Source organism: Balaenoptera borealis (genome assembly GCF_965194805.1).
Source record: "Balaenoptera borealis genome assembly, chromosome: 11".
In the NCBI taxonomy this organism is placed as follows: domain Eukaryota; kingdom Metazoa; phylum Chordata; class Mammalia; order Artiodactyla; family Balaenopteridae; genus Balaenoptera; species Balaenoptera borealis.
Window position 1 is genome coordinate 73,561,655 of NC_138868.1, and position 24,067 is coordinate 73,585,721.

General features: G+C 36.6%; 2 protein-coding genes across 11 annotated transcripts in view; one reads left to right on the top strand and one right to left on the bottom strand.

The window, feature by feature from the left end:
- Positions 1 to 630: 630 nt before the first annotated feature.
- On the bottom strand, positions 631 to 20,682 carry FAM76B (family with sequence similarity 76 member B). Of its 6 annotated transcripts, XM_082340025.1 has the most exons (11): positions 20,463 to 20,682; positions 19,567 to 19,631; positions 18,640 to 18,694; positions 17,430 to 17,585; positions 15,402 to 15,601; positions 12,221 to 12,268; positions 11,951 to 12,031; positions 11,173 to 11,308; positions 8,310 to 8,411; positions 5,215 to 5,343; positions 631 to 3,285 (listed from the first exon to the last, which is right to left on the bottom strand). In XM_082340025.1, exons 1-10 carry the CDS (start codon positions 20,547 to 20,549, stop codon positions 5,257 to 5,259), a joined length of 1,017 nt encoding a protein of 338 aa, XP_082196151.1. In that variant the 5' UTR covers positions 20,550 to 20,682; the 3' UTR covers positions 631 to 3,285; positions 5,215 to 5,256. The 6 variants fall into 6 exon arrangements, with proteins under 6 accessions (XP_082196151.1, XP_082196152.1, XP_082196150.1 ...); XM_082340026.1 differs by lacking the exon at positions 5,215 to 5,343 and having other exon boundaries at positions 11,173 to 11,305; XM_082340024.1 differs by lacking the exon at positions 5,215 to 5,343.
- An 802-nt stretch (positions 20,683 to 21,484) lies between these two features.
- The window catches only part of CEP57 (centrosomal protein 57), a 42,626-nt gene continuing 40,043 nt past the window's right edge, over positions 21,485 to 24,067 (top strand). For 3 of the 5 annotated variants that reach the window (XM_082339965.1, XM_082339964.1, XM_082339968.1), the window contains exon 1: positions 21,486 to 21,805. Coding sequence is in view for 3 of the 5 variants with exons in the window: in XM_082339964.1 (XP_082196090.1) it covers positions 21,761 to 21,805 (45 nt within the window). In the remaining 2 variants the exon portion in view is untranslated. Of the gene's footprint in view, positions 21,806 to 21,997; positions 22,167 to 24,067 lie in introns of all 5 variants that reach the window. The other 2 variants (XM_082339966.1, XM_082339967.1) reach the window with 2 other exon arrangements.

Sequence of the window (24,067 nt, forward strand, 5' to 3'; positions counted from 1 at the left end):
TCTTTTCAGGAAAATAACTATTTCATGAGAGCAGTCTTAACAGATAGGAAAATTAAACTTGTTTGGTCTGAGTCAACTCCTTCAAATCTATTGTTTTAGAAAAATCTAGGTGAATCTTACTGTAGGCTCAATAACGGTCCCCTGAGATGTCCAAGTCCTAATCCCTGGAACATATAAATATATAAATACTATGTTACCTTACATGACAAAAGGGAGTATGCAGATGTAATTAAGGACCTGAGATAGGGAGACTATCCTGATCATCCAGGTGTGCCCGACAATGTCCTTATAAGGGGGAACAGAGAGAGACACTATGACCAAAGAGAGATCATATGACAACAGACACAGAGACACTTGAAGATGCTGTACTTTTGGCTTTGAAGATGCAGGAGGGGGCAAAGAGCCACAGAATGCAAGGAATGCAGCTCCAGAAGCTAGAAAAGGCAAGAAAACACTTACTTCCCAAGAGCCTCCAAAAGGAACCAGACCTGCCAACACCCTGACTTTAGCCCAGTGAAACTGATTTTGGACTTGTGGCCTCCAGAACTGTAAGAGAATTGATCTGTGCTATTTTATGCCACTAAATTTGTGCTAAGTTGTTACAGCAGCAATAGGAAACCAATACAAAGCTTTTTGACAAGTTTTTATTGTGAAATATTGGATTTAGAAAAAAAGTACAAAATGTCAACAGTCAGATGTGTACAGGTACAGTATTTCAATAGTCTATACATGTGAACAGCTTAACAGGTTCACTGCAGAATGCATATTTAGACCAATACAATCTAAAAAGGACTGCAATATTCACAGGCTATTAATACATAGATAACTGGAGCCAAAATGACCCTCACTGGTAAATGCTAATCGATAGCTGAAAACAGGCTAGAAAGCACAATACGTCACACCATAGTATCTCCTTACAGGTCCACATTGAGAGGATATCAGGTCATTATGTCAATACACTACAGATTCAGGACTGGGACTCAATTACTAGTTTATACAACTGCAAAATAATTAAGTTATAAAACCAGGTCATGGAATAAAGAGAGGGCATTTAATTAGGACTAAATACTGTGAAGCCCCTAAAAGGTTTTAGCCTTGGAATTTACAAAGCTTAAGTATTTAGACTCATTTGAATTTTAATCTCTTACCTAAAAAACGGGGAAGGGGCATCTTTCTTTTGTAGCAGCTCCAACAAGGTATAAGAACTATTACACAGTTTAAAACCATAATGACCACTGTGGATTGACAAATGGCTATGAAACCAGAATACAAACATTATAAATTTTGAAGAAAGGTAATGACGGTATTATGAATTTAGCAAATCCTGAAAACATTAAAATCTGTGTTAAGGAGACAATTACCTATCATTGTTGAGAACACTAAGTTTAGGAAGATTATTGCATGAAGATTTCATAAAAATAAACTGGTTTAATTCTTCCAAGTCTGACTGATTCAGTATTTTACTATCACTTGAAAATTACCCTAGATTATATGTTTTCAAATTGGACAAAGTATTATTTGATATCTGTTTATAATGAATCACTATAGGAATAATCTACTGAAACATGAATCATGTTAAAAACAATTATTACAATCATCCTGTGTTCTGCGGAAAGAGGATCTTTGATAGGACATTCATAATCAATGCTTCAAGACTGATAAATTTAATAACAGTTTACTTGAAACAAATTTACTTTGCCCATAAATTCCTAAGAGAAGGAGCCTTCTACTCTATACAGTATATCTAGCAATGCTTGACGCTTTAAAATTGAACTGAAACTCTGAACTGGCATTTACTAAGTAGGAGATCAATTCTATTACAGGCTGAAAACCACTAGATTAGAACACAATTAGTCAATAACTTCTCCTAACCTATCCCACCCTACCTTTACCTTTTATAGACAATTTTAAAGACTCTGATATAATTTTCTTATAAATAGTGCCTGAATCTTGCAGTAGATTCCAATTTATTTAAAGATAACCACAGATTGATTTAAAAGATATTTAATTTTTCTCCAGATTTGCTTTAAACTTACAAATTAAGTATGGTGTACATAAATATTAACTTAGATAACCACATATTATAGGGAAAGCAGATATATGGACCACTGCAGAAAAATTATTAATTTTTAAAAATTTTAATAAAAGAAAAATAAAACATGTAACACAAAATATGAACATGAAGCCATATGACATAAAAAATAAAATTATTCTATCAGAAGTGATTTAAAATTAAATCTTTTGGGAAGTATTTTGACATAATTCAATGAATTCAATGACCAACAGCTTCCCATATCACACAGAAACAAACCACAAAATCATCTAAAGTCTAGATGCATTATCAGTTCTTAATGCAACCTCAAACATTTTACTAGCAACTTTGATTTCCTTTCGAAATAGGCTTCTGTACATATGCATTTATATACAAACATTTATTAAACATGATTTTAAAACAAACTGTATGTACAAAAGATCAGCATTCCTATAAATAAAAACATTAGGTGGCAAAAAGGCACTTGTAAGTAAAAATCTACAGTCGTTTTTACAAAACAAACACATTTACCTCAGATACTGTACAATAAACATTAATTCCTATACCAATAATGAAAATACTAGTTTACTAACTAATGGTAACGATGTAACTTTAAAAAACATATTTACATATACTCTGAAGTCCATTTAATAAAAGCACCATGATTCTCTCCTAAAGTCATGTTCATGAAAAGTAAAAACACAATTACTAAAAAACCAGTGTTCACAATTTTTCTTGTTTAAAAGTTTCTGTATTTCTAAATTGAAAACTGTTTATATGAAATTAGCATAGTGTAAAACAAAAAAAAACAAAACAAAAAGCCCTGCTGCTCTGACTTCTGAAAACCATACCTACTCTATTATTGCATGTTGTATTTTATAAAGAGCACTACTCATGCACTCCCTTACAACTGTTTAATACTATTGCTGGCAAAAAAGTTCCTGGGTATCAAATAATTTAAAAGTTGCTTCAAACCAGTTGAAGTTTTATTTGAATGTTATACAACTTAAAAAATGCTGTATATCAGTTACAAAAGTGAATAGGAAACATGCCAATTCGTTTGGTGTGCAAAAATATTTTTCCACTACACAGAATTTAAGGGCTTCACAGAATTTTTTTCCAATTTTACATTTTCAGCAGAAACACTAATGAATAACCACTTCTCAAGGGGATGTTAATATGCTTCCACTTTTGTCAAACTTTTTACCCTTTGACAATGCTGCAACCTGTTTGAGTAGTTCTCTGTTTTTGGCCTGCGGAAGACAAAAACATTTACAATTAAAAATGTTTCAAACATTAAGTTCTGCTGAAGAATACTACTTCAAATATTTTATTGAAACACTAACAGAATAAATGAAAGAGTTGATATATTTAGGTTCATCTCTTTAATGTTGGATATGTAGAAGGAAAATCCTAGATTCGTTTATCAGCCCCCTTTGTAATGTCAATATTAAAGTAATTGTTGTCCAAAGATATAATTGGTTACACAAAAGGCAACTTAAAGTGAATCCCTTTAAAAGAGGGTCAAAATTTTAAATAGGGGAAAAATATTTTTGTTTTATCTTAAAAACATGAAACAGAAACTATGAATGTAAGTACCGTTGTATAATTAATAAGATCAAATAACAAGTGATAATTTGAGAGGGCTATTTTCAGACAAACTCTACAAAGTCTTTCATTTTGATGTTTACCTATTTATAGAGCAAGCATAACAGGTCCTTTTTGCAAAAATATTCAGACTTTATCACTTTACCAAAGGGACTACTCTCTTAACTTAATGATATTCAAAAGAAAACTTTTTGAAGCACCCATCACAACCACCCTTTCTGGTCTTTTTGTTGTTGTTGTTGTTCCTTTAATTGGCATACAGTTATTTGGTATTGGCTTTGATGTAACTTGAGCAGTTACACATCATCACTGTTTTCAGTTTCATGAAAGGCTGAAATTTCTTTTCAAAGATTCGAGATTTCATTTTGCCATCAATCTGAACTGAATTTGCAAGTCATTCAAATGTTCCATCCACCACTGACAAACACACTGTCCTCAAGCCAATGTGCTATGGCAGTCACTAGTGTTTAGTGAGGAGGAAAGTATAAATGGGGGGGCCTTCAGTGAATATTTTCAAACTTTGACTACATCCATCTCCCTGTGTAATCTCTTAACTGTGGCAATGTAGATAATAAAGGACCCTCCATATATACAAATATGTTAATACACAAATGCTTTTGGAGTTTTTGAGCCAAAACAGGGAGAATGTTGACAACAGTTTGGAATCTGAGCACTGACAAAATTTCAGAAGATATCTTCTGGTTTATGTTTGAAAACCATTTTCCTGCACAGGTCTCAAGATTTTTTATTATCTACACTTTTTTTAACCTCAGTGCTTTATCTTCTACTCTAATTTTAGCCTTTGTATGGCACTCTGCCTTTTCAGTATATACCATCTTAAAGCAGTTTCGTAGAATATAAACCTTTCCCAGGCTTTGTACTTCCACTCTCCAACCCTTCTCCAATCAAATTCTCCCTAATTAATAGGGAGACCTCCAAAATGCAAATATCCTAGCTATCTTACATTTGCAAGTCAAATCATTTTTTAATGTTCAACTGTATGATTAATAGCATTTCTCTATTCCACGATTATTAAATAATTAAGGTGGTAATTTCAAATTCAATTTCAAATTTGGAAAATCATCAAGAATTTAAAAGGATTTTTATTTTCCCTTTAAAACGAAATAGTTTGAGAAACTCAGATGACAAATCAGTGAGAATGCCTGGCAGTTAGTGGAAGTCAAGTGCACGCAACCATTATCAATTGGTGTATTACTCAGCTGACCAGTCCTAGTAAACACAGTAGTTGTAAGTTGTTTTCTTTTCATTGTTTGCTACATATTATTCAATATATAACTATAATAGACTCACTGGTTAAAAAAAAGGAATCTTAAGAAACAGAAATTTTAAAATACAAATTAACGAAGGGCATAAAAAAAAGGAAAATGTCTGCAAACTTGCCTCAAAGAGATCTCTGTCAGATCTGTAAGTTATACAAAAGTGTTTACACTGACATAGCAAATCATTAAAGAGTTAATTTTCAAACTATCTTTTCTCATTCATCAAGAAAAAAACAAAAAAATCAATGAGTTTATAATTTTCATATTCTAAGTATGAAATACAAGAACTCAAACCTTAGGTATTGAAAGAAGTTTTTCCTTTTAATTCTTTAGCAGCTAATTTTCAATCTGCATGTATATATTCAGTGTCCTAATCACGTCACTAGTAAATTTTTTTGCTGATAAATTATGTAAGAAAAAAGCCTTTAAGAAAAATAAACAGTAAGTCAGTTGTTAAATGGGGACAAGTCCAAATCTGTCTTATCCTTATTTCGGTACATTTAAGATATACTTTATAGTAATATTTAATATATATGCATTAAACTATTTATCCTAATATTACTTCTTTATTATGCACCATGCAAAAATCAATTACTTAAGAACTCTTAAGCAAGTTAAGTTAAAAATGTTTAGAAATGCTGGCCTCAAGAAAAGAATATGTGGATTATGAATCACACAGATCCTGCTTTGAATCCTGGCTCTGACACTTATCTGCAATGTAACTTGGGAGTCTATTTTCTCATATGTAAAACAGAAACTTCACCATCTACCTCAACAGGAGTTGAAAGGGTTAATCAAATATACAAAACACTTAGCCTAACACAGTGGCTGGTATATGGTAGGCACTCAAATGTTAATTCCCTTTCCCCTTTTATCAACTTATCTCCTAAATGAAGGTATATTTTTTATTTGGCTTTCTTGATATTTTAGACAATTTGGTTTTTGTTTGATTGGTTGGGATTTGTTGTGGGGTTTTTTTTTTTTTTTTTTTTTTTGGTATTTTGGACAATTTTTTTCTTGTGATGCTCAGTGCTTATTTTTCAAGTTTGGTAGTTTCAAATGTTTTGAGAGTTATTAGAACAAGATAAATTTTCTGCTTCAGCATTCAGTTTCTTATCACAAAAAGATAAGAAAAACAGTTCACTGTGTTTACTCACTTAGGTGGAGAACCTTACTAGTACATGGTTGCTAAAGGGAGTGGGGTTAAAAGAGGATACGTAACTGTGACAGAATGTCACCAGTAATAATACAAATGATAAAGGGAAGTGGTCTGACAATAAGGATGAAGTAGAAAACCTGAGTAACCTGAGGTGGGAGTCAGTGCAGAACAGGAGAAAGTATAGTTAAATCTGAGTCAGAAGATATAGGTTTCTATGTCACTTCTGACTCTGTGACCACAGTGTCATCTGGATACCACATAACTTAAAGTTACTGTAAGGAGCAAATAAGACAGCCTATGTAAAATTATGTTGAAAATGTATACTTCTATAGAGTTATTAGTTACTATTAAATTATATGAAACTTCAGCTACCAAGAAGAAGTAGGCTTAAGATACCAATCAGGCTAAGATGTCAAAGAGAGGTTCCCTTGTGCTTACAACTACAAAATGAAACAAACTGCTCTTCTGAACAGTGAGAAGTACTAAGTTTTATCATATTTAAGTACTGCTCACAGGTTTTCTGTCATGTCATTCTGGATTTATTTATGTTTTGGCTAAATCACATTAAACCAGAGATCATCATGCAGAAGATTTTGTTTCCAGTAATCATTCAGCACTAATAACTGAATGAGTAAAGTAACATAAAACTACTGCTTGCTGGTGGATGAGAAACAATAATGTACAAGAAGCCTAATATATAAAATGGGCAATCTCTCAGAACAGAGGGCAGATGGGCATTTCCATAAATCGTCACTCATTCAACAAATTATTTGAATTCCTACTATGTGTCAGGTTCTACTAAAGTTTCTCTTCAGAATTCTCTGTAATAGTAAGATCAGCATTACGACTATGCAATCTCTACCCTGAATTTCAACAGGTTCCTAAATCCACTTTACAATCTTACTCAACTTAAGCTATTTTCAAAGTATGAAGAACACAAAACCAAAAGATAGAAAATAGCAAATATCCCTTGGTATTACAATGTTAAAAAAAAAAAAAAAATGCAGGGCAATATTAATTCCTTCCTTCCCAAGCTACACTCTCCCATCAAGAGCCTAAAGTCTGTGTGCTGCCATCTTCTATGCTTTTAAGACTTAATTCTACAAATGTCAGAATGTATAAATCTATAGAACATATAATTAACTTAGTGTAGTCTGATTTCTAAATTTATGAAACCTAGGTGAAAAAAGGCTTAAATAAGGAAATAACCTAAATCTCTGTTTGATGCTCTCCATCTCTGCATTCCAGACCTCAGAAACCACCCTCCTCGTCACTGTGGTGACTCTTGGCATCACCATTCAGTTGTTTTGTATATGGACACCCTACTGAGTATCCTCTGCAGTACTCTGAGGCTGGCCTACATCCTTAGAGGCTCCCTGCTGTGGATACAGCAGAACCCTATCTGGCACTTTAAAAATCACAGTACAGGGCTTCCCTGGTGGCGCAGTGGTTGAGAATCTGCCTGCCAATGCAGGGGACACGGGTTCGAGCCCTGGTCTGGGAAGATCCCACATGCCGCGGAGCAACTAGGCCCGTGAGCCACAACTACTGAGCCTGCGCGTCTGGAGCCTGTGCTCCGCAACAAGAGAGCCCGCGCACCGCGATGAAGAGTGGCCCCCACTTGCCGCAACTAGAGAAAGCCCTCGCATAGAAACGAAGACCCAACACAGCCAAAAATAAATAAATAAATAAATTTTTTAAAAAAACCATGATGGTTTAAAAAAAAAAAAAAAATCACAGTACAGAGGTTAAAGTGCACTCTTTGGCCTTGCATCTCTGCATGCAGCATGAATTTCTTCCACTCGAGGTCCCGTAAATCGGTTTTGTACCCCCACTTCTCCTCCCGTTATCTGGGAGGAAACAGGAAGAATAACTACACAATGTACTGAAGACCTTACTTTCACCTTAGTTTCATGAATCTGACTTTTAATTTTTTGCTTTTCACCTGATGATCAACTGAACATACTTCAGTGATATCCTCCTCTGAAAACCCCATCTGAACTTTAGGCAAAAGGTTTCAGAATTAATCTACTGAATCTCCTTATCAAGTGATTTCAGGCAATAACTTTTAATGGGAGCAGGATTAAAAGGTATTTTAAGTCAAAATCAAAGCTGAAAATGCTCTAGATATGCATAAAGTAGGGATACCAATACCAGTCTAAGAGAAAGAATCCTATTAACCAAGTTTACCCCTCTTTGCCTAACAGTTTACATAAATAATCTCATTTACCTGGAGTTGTTCCACAGTTTCTTTGTGAGCTTTTTCCATACTGTTCATCTTTGTTCTCAAGTTTGACTCTTGGTACTGAAAGTCTGCCTTAAGTTCAGTTAACTGAAAGATTAAAGAAAAAAATAAATATATAGGTATATATATATACATGTATATACATGTATATATACATATATATATGCATATGCACAAACACATCATTGTTAAATATTTTTCACAATAAACTCACAATTCATTATAAAAGTGGAGAATGTTAACAGCAGTTTACTGAGTTTTGTAACTTATCTAGAATTTGTTTTGTGATATAATGAATTCTATCTAATTTACTACTTTAACACTAATACAATTTTAATGTTAAGATAATATTGAAACATCAGTATAACTTTTGAGAAGTTGCCTTTTGTGTTTCTTTTTAAAGGTGGTTTCACTGGACACAGAATTTGGCAACTGGTATGCCAACAGGAAAGCTTAACGATTAATACCCTGGAAAATGCTTCAGTTAAAACATACTTCACATTATATATAAACAAAGTAAACAGTAAAACTGGTTTCAGGTTAAAATAATCTTTCAATGAAAAAAGAAAAAAGTTTCACACTGGGCAAGTACATAAAGGAACAAGTCTTATCAACCAAAAGCTATATTGCTTTTATTTTAAAATTTATGTCCAGAATTCCATATCCAATACCACTTAAGATTTGAGGTAAAAATGGAGAACAAAGCACAGAAATACAACTAACATGGAATAAGAAAGGAAAGGGGGCTACTTTAAAATTTGGGCTAAATTAGACAACGTAAGAAAAAAGATGGTGATTTGAGGAAGGAAAGACAGCTATATGACAATTTTTTTCATAAATATAAATGACATACATAAAGATACAAAATCTCATGACTTCATACTAAAAAATAAGTTGGTATTATATAATTTCAACATACGAACCAGGCAGAAGACAGCTTCTGCTTATTTTTAATTGGTTTTCATTACGTAAGCTTTAAAGGTTTGCAGGTTCTTTTCTGTAATTACCCGGTAGCCGGTAAACAAAGAAGTACACCAAAAACAGAAAGGAAGTCACAGTGCCCTATATACTGATTTTCTGAATAAAAGCTCTCGCTTTTTGTCCAATTCAAAGAATAACTGAATCCTGCTTTCTACATTACAAAGGAATTCCCGTTCTGAAATGTCAGTTCACATCAGATAAGCTATGATATTTTCATCACTACACTGTGAGTTGCCTCCAGATTATGAATTTCTGGAAGATAAGAATCATGTCTTATTTTGTCTTTTTATCCTCATGATCTAGTACATGGCTGGCTCTAGAAGTCACTGAATAAAGTGAAATAAATTCTAGAAAATAACGTGGTTGTCTTACATTTACATTATTTTAAAAAGCTGTTAAGTATGTAGCTATTTTAGGCTTACAATTATTTTCCTCATAGTACTGCTAATTTCCATCCCCATTAGTGTTTAAGAAAAAAGGAACAATAACAAAACCAGAAAACTTTCCACTAATTGCACTAACATAGAATAGTGATGCTTGGAAAAAAAAAAAAATCTAAAAAGGCCAAAATTCCACAGTTCATTACCACGTAGTTTTGGAATCACTATTTTATAGTAAACTTCCCATTTTATTCAACTTTTATCTAGGTTAGTACAGATAGACCTGTCTTTGTGTAACAGAAATGTTTCTAATATTTTGTGTGTAAAACAAATTTCCATTAAAGCTAATTTAAAATATTCTGTTGTTAAGCAAAAAGAACCATAAAAAATAAAATACTCGTAACTATCCTATTTTTGTCTTATGTCAATCCTAATTTTCATATATCAAATTTGCTTAAGGTAAGGTACAAATGTATTAAGATAAATTTAAATCCATTAACCATCAAGGTGTGGGAAAATATAACATAAAAGTTACATTTTTTACATGAATGCCAGAAGTAAAAGCCAACTCAGACTCAAGCACTACTATGGAATCTCAGAGATAGCTACATACTACATATTCATAATCACATCTTGTTCATAATTTTAGAAGAACGTTTTTAATGTTTTCCTATTGCTATGGTATGTTTGAAGTAGGTCAAACCAGACAGTCTAGGATCATAAAACAAGTACAGAAGTAGGTTCTACCCTCAAAGAAGACCAAACCCCAGTAATAGCAGCTATGAGCACTTATACATGCCAGAAGCTGTAAGTAAACACTTTACATTCTCATTTAATCACAACCATCTTCCCATGAGATGGTGTTAATACTCTCATTTTTAAAATGAGAAAACTGAGGCCCAAACAGGTAAAATTCTGCTCAAGTGCACACAGAAAGTATTAGAACTTTTCACTAAACAGACAACATATTTGATGTTCCTCTTTATCTAACTGATAAAGTCCCAATAAGTACACTTAATTCCTATCTTAGATACCTATTGTTAATCATTACCACATAGGAAATTCCCACAGCATTAATTTTTCTCCACTTATTTGATCTTAATTGAAATAAATATATAATTGGTATATTAGACTATATTCAATTACTTTCTTATACCAAAAGAATTGACATAATATTCCATTTACATCTCATTTTCAAATTAAGACATTAGATCTAATTTTAGATTACAGGCTTACTGAAAACTAATGTTCAGAAATTATTAGAATTCTAATCAGCTCTCAATTGATTCTTAGAACTAAAATTCTGAAGTACCACTTTTACATATCATAATTAGATGGCCTAGGTTCCAATTTGGGCTTCTGTGTCTTGTAAGAATCATGTACAATAAACATGACCAAGTTATTAAAGAAAGTCTAACAAAATTTGCAATTATCAAGCAAGAGTCAAGACGTAAACCTTACCAGGCTTCAGTGAACCATGTACTTACCTTTTTATCTTTTTCTAAAATGGTCTGGTCTCTCTGTTGTAAGAGACGTTTAAGTGACATCACTTCTTCTTTCAGTTGACTTATAAGGACAAAATTGTCTGTTCCCCCACTATCTGCTGACTGATTTATAGAGCTACTAAAAAGAAAAAAGTAAAACACAGTTAAATGAAGTAGAAGGAAAATTAGCAGGTGTTCAAATTGCATAAATTAGACAATTCCACAAACATCCTTAAGGCTAATGCAAAAAAATATGTACCTGACAGAAATGGATGCAACTGGCAAATTACCTTACTAATGGCACACATTACATACACCTGCAGAAATATAATTCAGTATTAGCTTTTAGGGGGTCAATACTTCTAGTGTAAAGCAATAGGCAGCCAATTTGTACAGTAACATCAGCAAACTTTTGGCTAATGAACTAAAACAAAGTCACTCTCAAAATACTTTAAATCTAAAAACATTTTCCAAGCAGGTCAATTTCAAATATCACAATTAGTTTTGTGTTTCACTGAAGAATAATTAAGATAATGTTCTCTATTCAGATTTTTTTTCAAAACCCAAATTTATGCCCCAAATAGAACATCGTTCAGTGCCACTTTCTTATTGCTAAAATTAAGTTAAAAATTTTAACTGATTATGTTTACTCTTCTGGGTGACTCAAAGAAGTCAATGTAGAAGATACATGTTCTATTCTTTTACCTAGTAATAACTGGCAATCAGCCATAACTGTTCAACTAAGTTGAATTTTCACAGCACTAAAGGAATTCATTTTTACCTATCTCCATTAGATGGCTTAGATTCCAATTTGGGCTTTTTCTTTGGAGTTTCATTCTGAATTGCTGCAGAGGATTTATGGCTGAAACCAAACATTAATAAAAATAATTAGAGTAAGAAGGGCAGAGGCAACAAATGAAAAGTTATTCTTCTTCCCCTAAAGTTTTACTGAATATCAATTTTTTTAAAGCCTAAGTAACAAAGTTAAAGGAATATCACATCTTAAAATATACATGTCAAAATACTTCAGAAAATATGTTTACATATTTACCTCTGTTTCCACAGTCCCTGCTCTTGTTCTGGACTCAGATTGCTGATTCTGAAAAATACACAGATGATATCTAATAACAACATTTATTTAACCCATCAACATTTTAACAGCATTCTTCCCAACGGAATCAAATGATATATGTGTATATTCTTTTGTTCTGAGAAAGGCATATTCAACTAAGTTTTCAGACTAAGCTAATACATATTGAATAAATCACATTCCAATAAGATAAATTCTAATCAAATGACTACTAGCCATCTTAAGTTGTTTAAGAAAGGTACGATGACAGGGACTGGATTTTCTTTTTAATCAGGACTTTCAATAATTCAATTTAATATCATACTAAGGGTTAGGGTATTATAAGCATGAAAACAGGGTTCTATAATGACAAAGTCTGAAAACCATCATTCTTAGGCTACCCTTACTATTTCAGACAGATGTTTTATCTTAAAGTTAAGGCCTTCCTAATAATCCTACGTGGAGATTCCTTTGGAGTAACTCAAGTTGCTCACAATAGTGTGTCAAGTTGAACCAGGAAGTATCTGAATTTTTCTTTCTTTCCTAGTTTTCCTAAGAATCTTTTCCAAAGTTTCTTCTTTCATTAGGCTGTACTCTGGAGCAGTCATGCTGAAAATACTGGGAAATCTCATAGTAACTACGGATTTTACTTTTACTTATAATTACTACTACAGTACTACTTCTTTTCCACTATGCCACAATACTAGTAACCACTTTATAACTCACTATGCATTGTCCATACTTTTTTCCTGTACTTTCACATTGGCCAATCCTTCATTAACCTCTAGCTTATTCATTCAACACATGCAGAGCATCTCCTATGTACTGCACACCACGTAAACTGCTGACCCTTGAACAACATGGGTGTGTGGGGGTGCTGATCCTCTGTGCAGTTGAAAATCTGCACTTTACAGTCAACCCTCCATATAGGAGGTTCTGCATCCACAGATTCAATCAACCACAGATCATGTAGAACTGTAGTAAATATTTAGTAAAAAAAAAAAAAAAATCTGAGTATGTAAGTGGATCTATGCAGTTCAAACCTGTTGTTCAAGGGTCCACTGTATATACAATATAAGAGATGTTAAGAAGACCTGGGCTGTGTGACCTTTTGCAAGTTCTTAAAATCCCTGAGCCTCAGTCACCTCATCTGTAAAATGGGTATACCTTATAGGGAAAATAAGGATTAAATGAGTTACCTATGTAAAGACACTTAGTACAGTGCTAGCATACACAAAATAGAAATATGTACATATGTTTGTGTGTGTATATAAAATTTACTATTCTTTTAGCTGTAGAAGCTTTTTAACCATGTTCTTAAGAATCAGCTATAAATAACAAGCTGGGGAAACAGCAGCTGTAGTTCTCTCAACCTGAGTTATTCTCTACTTGTGGCAATGAACGGCAACCCTACTGAGGAATTCAGTTGCCATTTTGTTTCTTTTACAAATTTCATTAAAAGCATTAGCAGGGTATATAATCACACATGAATTAATAGAACTATTCAGACCTCAAAATGAGAAAAATCACATTAATAATGACTTAACAGAAACAGAATCCCAGCTTTCTGGGGTGGGGTATTCTTGCATCCATATTAACCTGAGTTTCTTCCTTCCCCCATCACTATATATCACAATATGTAAGCTCTTCATAATCATCCTTATCCAATGAACTTAAGATAGGGCTCCACAAACTGGCTGCCTACTCATCAAATACAAAATAGTATTTGCATATCTTAAATAATCCAAAGGAAAATAAAAAGTCAATCCATTCTCTTTCCCTTTACTTCTGAAACATTAATTTCAAAAGATTAAGTTACTGTCACAAAATTTGATCTTTATAAACATAATCTGAGTGTGTCCTTTCACAGCATGCTAAAACAAGTAAAGGGCAAGGGAAAGGGACATTTCAGCTGAGTCTTACGTCTGACAGTTACCATCATGGTAGTTATTTCCTCATATATTTTCCTAAAGCAAGAAGCAAAAATAAGGAAGGTTTACATTCCTTTGTTCCTTGGGATACACTGATATAGAGGCCACAAGATTTCTTCAAAGTAGCCAGATTAGAAGTCATTATGCAGTCTACCACTGTTACATCCAGAAAGCACCACAACACAGTGAGACAAATGGAAAAATTGCTAGAGAAGCAAACAATCTCAGTGCCTCAATAAACCCCCATAATCTAATATGTGCTTGCCTATAATTCAGAATCAAATGTTGTTAATTAGACAGAACTACATTACATTCCACAAATATCTTCATGTGTTCTTAACTGTGGCAGGCATCAGTTTTCTGTAAATGAAACTGTTTTAACTGTCTAGAACTTTAAAAAGGCTCAGAGAAATTTGTGAAAAAAAAAAAAAAATTCTCCTGAAAATCAGTGTGTATCATGTCCCCTTCTTCTCTGTTTTAATTTTTGTATGTAATTGGCATTTTAATATTCTTGATTTGTCCATGAAGACTAAAACTACACTTTAAAAAAACTTTACACACATAAAGGGTTAAGATACTACTACTATGGAACTTTTCTCCCTAAGGCAATTTAAAAATCAAGCAGTTGTTAATATTTGAATAGAGTTCCTGTTTTTTAAAAAAGCAAAGAAACATTAGTCAAAAAGATTACTTCTCACACTTTGTGAACCTTCAAGGTTTAGAATGCTTCCATCATGGTCACAAATGACAGTGTTACAATCTGTTCTCCAAAAAACATTTCCTAGTCACCGGTTTAAATTTGTTTTAACTAAAACAAGTTAATAGTAACAGAGGTAAATAAAATTTTTACAAGTAAAATCCTAACAATTCTTTGAACAAAAAAAGAATATTGAGGCTTCTGATAACATGAATCAATGAAGCATCAATTAACTCTGATGTACTTGTATTTTGACTTCATTATATGATCATAACTTTATATTGTAATTCTCTAAAAGTCTTACCTTTATATTTATAGTAAACAACTTTATAAGCACACTCATTATGTGTAATTCTGTACACTGAATAAAGTGGGGAAACAGCCCTAGAAGCTGTCATGGTAACACTCAAGAAGCTTACTGTGTACAATGGAAACTGGACAAGCACATAGCTAGCATTTACAAAAAGTTAAACACCAAAATCTGGCATTAAAATGCCAGTGAGGACTTTGGAAAACACGATTTCAAAGTACTTACTTGTGATGGCTACTGCTGTGACGATGGTGATGGTGATGATGGTGGTGATGATGTTTTGAATGATGCTGGTCTTTCTCAGTAAGAGATGAAGAAGACGAATTTGAATGTGAGGATCCCAGGCTCTTCCTTTGTTCTTTTGTCTTCTGTAAAACTCTCTTGTACGATAAAGTACAGAGCCAGCATAATAACTTCCCATCAACCTTTTAAAAGAAAATACTTAGATTAGATTAAATGTACGTGTAACTGGCTATACGTGAAACCAGGTAAGGTAAACTGCTCAACTGCTGGTGTGCATGTGCGCGCGCTCTCTCTCACACACTCACACACTCACACTCGCACACACACACCACACACAGTGACTGTTGCAAAATGGAAGTAAAAGTAGACTTTTTCTGAAACTTGGGGAAATGCTTATTTAGAGGATCATAAAATTAGAAAGGATGATATATGGACTTCCATTAGTTTTGAGGCATTTTTAAATTTGGAGAGGAAAACTCATTTTCTTATTACTAGAAAATAAGCATAACTTGATGATATACTTCAAAGAAACCTTACCTAAGCACTATCATAAATTCTTAAATTACTGTGTAATTACTAAAATGGCAAAGTACTTCCCATGACAGCAAAACTGTTAATTTATAGAAAAAAATGAGATTGAATGACATATAGAATCGACTCTCATTTGCAGATTTTGTATTGGCAAATTCACCAACTATCAGCTAACATTTATCTGTCACCCCCTAAATCAATTTGTAGCACTTTTGTGATCATTCGCTCACATGCACAGAGCAGCAAAAAAATTTGTGTAGCTAGACCACAAATGTTCCCAGATGAGGTTAACAAGGTGATGCTCTGCTGCCTTTCTTCAGCCCTCATATTGTAAACAAGTATCCTTTTCACAGTCTACCTCCTATCACGTTTTTCACATTTGTGCTTTTTATTGGTGATTTCACTGCTAAAATGGTCCCCAAAAGTAGTGCTAAAGTGATGTACAGTGTTCCTAAGCATAAGGCGGCTATGATGTACTTTATGTGGAAAATACCTGTGTTAGATAAGATTCATTCAGGCATAGTTATAGTGCTGTTTGCTATGAGTTCAATTTAATCAATCAACAATATATATTAAGGTGTCTTTAAACAGAAACATACACAAAACAAAACAAAACAAGATTAGGTACCGATCCACTGATTACCACGTTGTGACCAGAGGCAGGGACCTATCCTGTATTGTCCATAGGAGCAACAGTTCTCTTCACTAACTCAGTGTTTGCAGCAATTTTATAAAACACAACTCTCACAGACAATGGGAGGCCAGTGTCTGCATGTCAAAGGGGCGGAAAAGAGACTTCTTTCCAAAATTAAGACTAAAATTAAGTTCCTATCCTCTATTTGTTCAGATGAGAAGTGCTGGAGGAACATGTCTTACAACTAGGGTACATATATTGCTGTGCAGGAACATGGCAGAGCCCCTCAAAGAGACAGTCATCCTCCAAATCAACTGAAACTGATAGTCATCAGGAGGCCTGTGTGAATGCTCAGCAGAGAAATGTCACACACATATAGATACCTTTTAAGTCACTGTAGGTAGAGAAAAACAAACAATGGTATAAAATATGAGCCCCAAATCAAAAGGCACATGACTAACTTTGAATCATATGTGTTAAAGTGTCATCAGGTATATTTTCACACCAGCAACTTCAAGTAACCAGCAAAAAGGTAGGTAGCTGAAAAGATTTGAAAGCAGTTAGTAATTCTCCCACACCAAATAGTACAGAATAGCTATCACAGAATGTTTTTTAAAGTATAGTAATCTCAACTGATCAACATGAATCTACATATCACGTCAGCAAGGAGAAAATGCACTGTTCCTGCACTTTCATCTAACCACCTGCTTTCAGGGACCCAAAGAATACATCAAGCTTCAGTAATATATTAATTATAATAATTTCCAACTTGTTTGTGTTTTATTTAATTTCCAACTTGTTTGTGTTTAATTTCCAGAAGATGTCATAAAATAAATAAAACATACCTTTCTTCTTCCTTCCTCCTTCCGATCAAAAGCACACTGTTGTTTGCACTGTTCACAAGTCTGAGGTGGTCCATATTTTTTTTCTGAATTTGTGCAACGCTGACACTTGGTACCAATAAATGCTGCAATTATGTTACAGTATTGACAAGGCTTAGGCTGAAAAACAGATATTTTCTTTAATTGAGACATTTTAAAATACTAAAATTTTGCTGCATAAAATATACCCAGTGAACAGGACATATTTTAGGAATTAATTAAGGAAACTAATAGGCAAAAAAGTTTTCTGTGAAGTATGTTGCCCTATCATAGTCAAAGACATTTATTATGTTTCTATTCATTTGCTAACATTTATTTCTAGACTCATTAAACTTTTCGTCAAATAGTTAAATAAGATCGTGAGAAATGTACTTATGACTTGCATAGTATGTTATATAATACAAAAGCTACATGTAAAGACGTTTCAATAAATGAAAACAAAGGTACACAAAAAAGTTTCATGTATCCAGTATTTGGGGGAGTGAACTTCTACTAACTTAATATTCTGTTAGCTTAATTACTATATCATTTATTCAAAATACATTTAACAACTTTTCATCATATATAGGTACAGATGATGCAAGAAATAGGTGAGTTTTCAACTTAAAAAAAACTGGCACAAGCATATTCAACGTAACTAAAACAAACATACCTTGATTTTCTTTGATATTCAAAAGACAACTGAAGATTTTAGAAACCCTTAAGGCCAGAAATTTGACTAATCATTGAGTGTAATATACCAATAATAACTGTAATATACATATAAGAAAAGAACTGTACTAGGATAACTTCTTGACTTTTGTGACTAAATGCCTGAACTGTGCCACTATACAAAAATTGTCAGAGGTTCTGAGGAAGAGGTAAAGTACAGTTATGCAAACTTTATAAGTAGGTTCTCTACAACCAGGAGTTTGTTTGCTATATTTGACTCTTTAAAGAATAAAATCCTAACTTCCCCACTGAAATTCAATATATATAAACATGCACATAATAAGACTGTTTTAAAATGTTATCTTCCCATCAGACTCTCTATAGAAAGTTCCTTTCCTGAAATATTTTGGTACTTGAAATATTTAAGAACATAGCAATACATATTTTTTAAAAGGTCCATCTTTGTGAAAACATTAATTGATCAGCAGCAATAAAATGAGATGAAAATATAAGATATACTTACGGTGCCAAATTGCTTCACATTTTGAGCACACTTCTTACAAATCGTGTTAGTTTTGCTGAAAAGGAAATTGTATATAGATGATGAAACTTATGCAGCACAATGCTGAACTAAAGCAAGTAGTCAAAGTGTACTATTAGTAAAAGTGTACCATGTACTTTAGTAGTACTTAAAACTTACTCTAACACAGAGTAAGAATTTTTTAAAAGTGCAAACGTGAGGATCTTTTTAGGGCTGTATATTATCCAAATTTGCTCCCCTTAATTAAGATAAATGTTTTCATACATTTTTATTGTGTATTTTAAATGGAAACAAAACAAAAAATCCTGTTTTCTATCTAGTTCCAAAATCCTCACACTTGCCACTATTTATGCACCGCACCAGTGCCTACCTAACCTTCCACTGGGTGCTCTCCACTATTATGATGCTCACACCTACTTGTGAAGAAATTATTTGCTCCTCTCTTAAGCTCTTGTGCATGCACTGAGGCTCTAACAGGAATCACTCCATTAAGAAATATGTGCTGTTCTTCCACTGGTAACAAGTCACTAGATTTTACCCTTGGAAGGTAGCTGGTTAACACTATAGACCTTTCCTCAGGTCCATGTCAGCACTAACGTTCTGCCATTTTTTAATAGCTTAACAATAACAGTTTATATTTGCACTTTTCGTTAGCAAGGCTGTACATTTTCCATGCAATAATTTATTTTTTATCTCCGCAGGTATAAAGTCTAGCTGTAAAACAGCCATTAATTTTTGGTCAGCATTCTCTCTACCATGCAGAAAGGGCTTACAACTTAAAGCTTGAGAAACTAAACCATTTTATTAAAAAAAAAAAAACTGTAACATAAATATGGAATTACAACCCTCAAGTATTCCTTACAGACAATACTTTGTCTTTAACAATCAAAAACTGTTCAATATACAAACCTCTCTTGTTGAAATTCTGATCTGCAGTAAGTACATTTTACAATGGGATGCGCAATCCGACATTCCTGTAATAAGACAATATATTAGTCATTATCTATCTTAAGGCCCCCAAAATTTCACGTTTCTGGTGGAAAATTATTACCCAACCTAGTCAAATGCCTAAAACATCAATAAAATTTGTCCCCCAACGTAGAAAATTGAGTGATTTATCAAATAAGTAGCCAATTACAGCATAATTCCTTAGGGAAGGCTTAGGTGTCTTTGTCTTTATTAGATGGGGGGGGGTACGCAACAGATAAATTAAAAAAAGCTGTCAGGGCCGATTCCAAGGATTGGTTAAATGTGAAACTACTTATTATTTTGCACCGTTGCTCACAGACAGCATCCCGGCTTTAATGGGATGGGAGGAGCTCCAAATCATAGAGCATTCTGTTCCCAAGCCAGACGCTTCGCTTTCCTGGACAGGGAAGAAGGATGCCGTCAGCTTTGCGGCTTCAGGTTCCTAGCAAGAAAGTGCAAACACCGTCCTCTGCCTCCCGGTGGAAGGAGAGGACAGACTAGACAGAAAACCGAGATAAAAACATCTCCATCCCGGGGTCTCTGCGGCATAGACAGGTGGCTGCCTCACGCAGCCCCACCCCTGAGACCCTTCAACGTTGCTGGGGCCCGGCCCCCTCCTGGGTCGCCTGGTAGAGGGCAGGGTTCCGTCCTCCTCTCAGGGGCTTTCCCAGCTGATGCCCAGGTCCTCGGATAACGGGGTCTCTGAGTGAGGAGGCGAGGGCTCCAAACCCCCAAGGCGCCGGCGAAGAGAGAGGGGCTGCAGAGCAGCGGGCACCCAGCTCCCTCGGGCTATGGCCGAGGAAACCCCGCCCGCCCACCACCCAGCGCCCACGGACCTTGCAAAGCTGCTGGCCCTGGGAGAGCTCCTCGAAGGGATAGCGCTGCGTGCACTTGGTGCAGGCGTACAGGGCCGAGGCCGCCATCCTGCTCCTCAGTCTCCTCCTCCACCGCCGCCCGCTCCGAGGCGGGGCCCTACGGGGAACTCGGGCGCCGCCGCCACCGCCGCCCGGGCCGCGGGCTCCTCCTCCTCCTCCTCCTCCCCCTCCCCCGCGCCCACCAGAGCCTCGACGCGAGAGACCAAGGTACTGCAGACGCAGCCGTCTCCCTCCGCCTCCACTTCCGCCCCAGCCCACCCAGTGACGCCGTCCCAGCAGCTCCCGCTTAGGCCCCGAGAGCGGCGGAGGGAGACGAAGCGGATAGTTCGCTGCGGTTTAGCTGCGCGGCGGCGGATCCGCTTCCTCCTCGGCCTCCCTTCCCCACCCCTGATTGGCTGGGGAGGCTACTGCGTCACTCGGTCGCTCCGCCCAACTTCTAACCCCCGCTACGCAGGGAGCTCCCACAAAGGGAGGAAGTCGCTGGCCAATAAAAGCCAGACGCTCTCAGCGCGCGAAAGCCGCTTTAAACTCACCCCGCCCAAAGGTCCCGGTCGCGGCTTTTCCTAGCAGCCAGTCCCAGGTTTGGGTGGGAGCTTCCGAATCCAATTGGGCAGTTGTTCGCGGAGGTTTACTCTCTGCCCCTACTGTTTTTTTTCCCCTTGACTTCTATTGGACCAAATCTTTAAGCTCCTCCTCATTCTATTTGTTATTGGCCGACAGGTAAGTACCTCACGTGGAGAGGCGTCCCCGAGTCAAACTCACGCTGTCTCCGGCGATTAACGCAAGGGAAGTGATGGAGTGTTTTGAGCTTCGCATTCGCTTTTATTTTATTACAGTCATCCCATTCAATCGCCACGGGAGACAACACAACCCCTCGCCCACGCTTCCCCTTCGAGAATGCCCGCCCTTGTGCAGAACCCCTTCAAGAGCCGCCCGGTAGCCAGCCAGCCCGGTCCCCGCGGCGCGCTACCTTGTGACGTCACCGAGGGAAGAGGCGGATTCTCCTACCACCGGAAGACGTCTGATTTTTTGATTGGCTAGTCAGGACGTCCGTTAGGACGTGTTGCGCTTTTGGTGTGCACTGCAAGCGTGGGCGGCCCTGTGGGGGTGTGTGGCCGCGGTTTCCAGACCCGGGACCAACACCCCAGCCCCTTCCATCAGGGGTTCGGCTTAGGGTCGCCCCTGGAGGGCGGCTCTCGAATCTTGAAGAACAGCACGCGAACCCGGACCCTCCCGGGGCTGCGGAGGTCGGCAGGAAGATGGCGGCAGCGTCGGTCTCTGAGACTTCGGCTTCTCAGTTCTCGGTAAGAAGCGGTTGACGTTCGAATAGGCCCCGGGTCGGTCCTGGCGCCCCTTTGCTTTTTCTCCCTCTTCAGAGCGCTTTCGGCCCAGAGTCTCACTCCATCTTGGGGAGCGGCGGGGGGCGCCTAGATCGTCCCTTGCTACCTCAGCGCCCACTGCTCCTGTGTCAAGGCTGCACCCTTCCATTGAGACAGGCCGGGCCCGTCACTCCCCACCTGCTGCTTTCGTCTTTCGGCCTAGCCGCCCAGATTGCCGAACGTTGCCTGGACTCGCAGGGATGACTACCTACACCTTGGCCTGCGAGAACAGGGCTCCTGGGTCTCGTGGGTGCAACGGCCCCTCTTGGAAATTCTCCGAGACCAGGTGGGCGCTCTAGTCGGCTTAATAGGCAGCTGTTGAATTGTACGCAGTCTCGAGTGCTTCTGCTGATTCCTCTGCCTGCAGTGCCTCCCCCTCCCATCCTCCCAGTAACTTCGATCTGTGCTCCTCCTACCTCGAGCGCGCGCGCTTCCCGCCTTTCTCTATATTACGGTGACCTCAATGTGTAGTAAATGCCCTTTTAGAGAAGCGACAAGGGGAGCCAATCTTAAATATTGTATTGGCCTCTACAAGAGCCACCAGCCTATTCAGTCACTGGTATTTTGTGGAATTGGAGCGGGACCCGCCGCATTGGGTATTCCCAATAGGCAGTAAATGTGAATGTGAAGCAGCTCAAGTTGGAGCCATTAGCTCTTCATCTAGCAAATGCTGAGTGTGTGGTGTACTTTTAGGCTCTAGGATTACACAGATGAATAGGGGAGAACCCCTGCTCTGAAGGAGCAAAGCACTGAAGAGAAACTACACGTAATTAGGTTATTACACAGTACATTTTGATAAATGCCACCCTGCTAGAATAATCTAGGCGAGAGTGATTAGCAGTGCTTGGGTAGAGAAGATGGAGCTAGCTGGGTGGTGAAGGAATCGGAAATGCTTGTCCCAGGAACACAAAAGGAAGGAGAAAAACGCACCGCAGGCATTTTGGAATATGTGCCAAGACAAGAGGTGTTTTCAGAAAACTTGTAAAAATTTGAATTGAGCAGAGGTAGTGTGGCGGTAGAGTTCGGTTAGATGAATTGTAAAAATAGATTAAAATATGAAAACAGAGGGATAGTGAGAGGAGAATATCAGGGTAAGGTTGTCAAAGAAGTTAACGGGGAAAAGCCTAGGGGGACAGTAAAAGCAGAGTCACCTTGGTGAAAACACACTTTTCCTCAGTTTCAGTTTTTGGTGACTGTTGTTAAAATTTGTGTTAATGAGGCCAGAAGTGATCTTCAGGGTTTCAGCACAGTGGGGGTAGCAAGTTTGTAGAGAGGTCAGGGAAGATTAAGAGGAAAGAAGGAAGGAAACAATTGGAGTTATCCAGGAACTAGATCAGTGAAAGGGAAGATAAAAGACGAGCTATTAGACTATTAAGAAGTGTCAGTAAGTAGATGGATGAGATGATATAGGAGTTGTGATTAATTAAATTTAATCGGGAGAAAAAAATAATTAAACATAATTGGGAAAGGAGGGCTTTTCACCACTCTCAAAATAGCACTTGGAGACTGAGCAAGGAAAACTCCTATAAATGTTGACTTGAGCTGAACTCTGCCAGGGCCACCTAGCTGAGAGTGGTTACTGGAGTGTGGTCAACCCTTAGTCTTTAAGGTACCCTGGACAGAAATCCTATAGAGTGTTTAATAGGAAAGCATATATATTTTTATATGCTAAGCTCAGCTTTAAGTGGATTCGAAATACTCAGAGTACACTAAGAATACCTTGGACCCTTTACAAGTCAAAGTATAACTTTCCTAACTTTACCTGCTAAATCAAAATGTCTAATTTGGAAGTCACTATGTCTCAAAACAAAAATGACTAAATTTAACTTATCAGTGTATAAGAAATGGCCCTGCTTAGATACTTTAACTGTCCTGTCAGAAATAAGGCTGGCATTTCCAACAGAATTTAAAAAGCACTCCGGCTTAACAGATAGCTGATCATAAAATAAGGCAACGAAAGAAGACCTTTTAAAACTACAACATGAACTCAGAAGGCTACTCATAATGAGATTTCAGGGTTGTGAACATTAACTTTTTATTGTATTTAACATTGATAAACTCAGTATAGGTATAGTAAATGGAAATGCTTTTAGGAGGCAAGGATTTTTATCAGATAGATTCACAAATAACAGTCTTTGGGAAGCAGGTGCAATGTAAATCTCAAATGTGAACAACATGGAAGTAGGT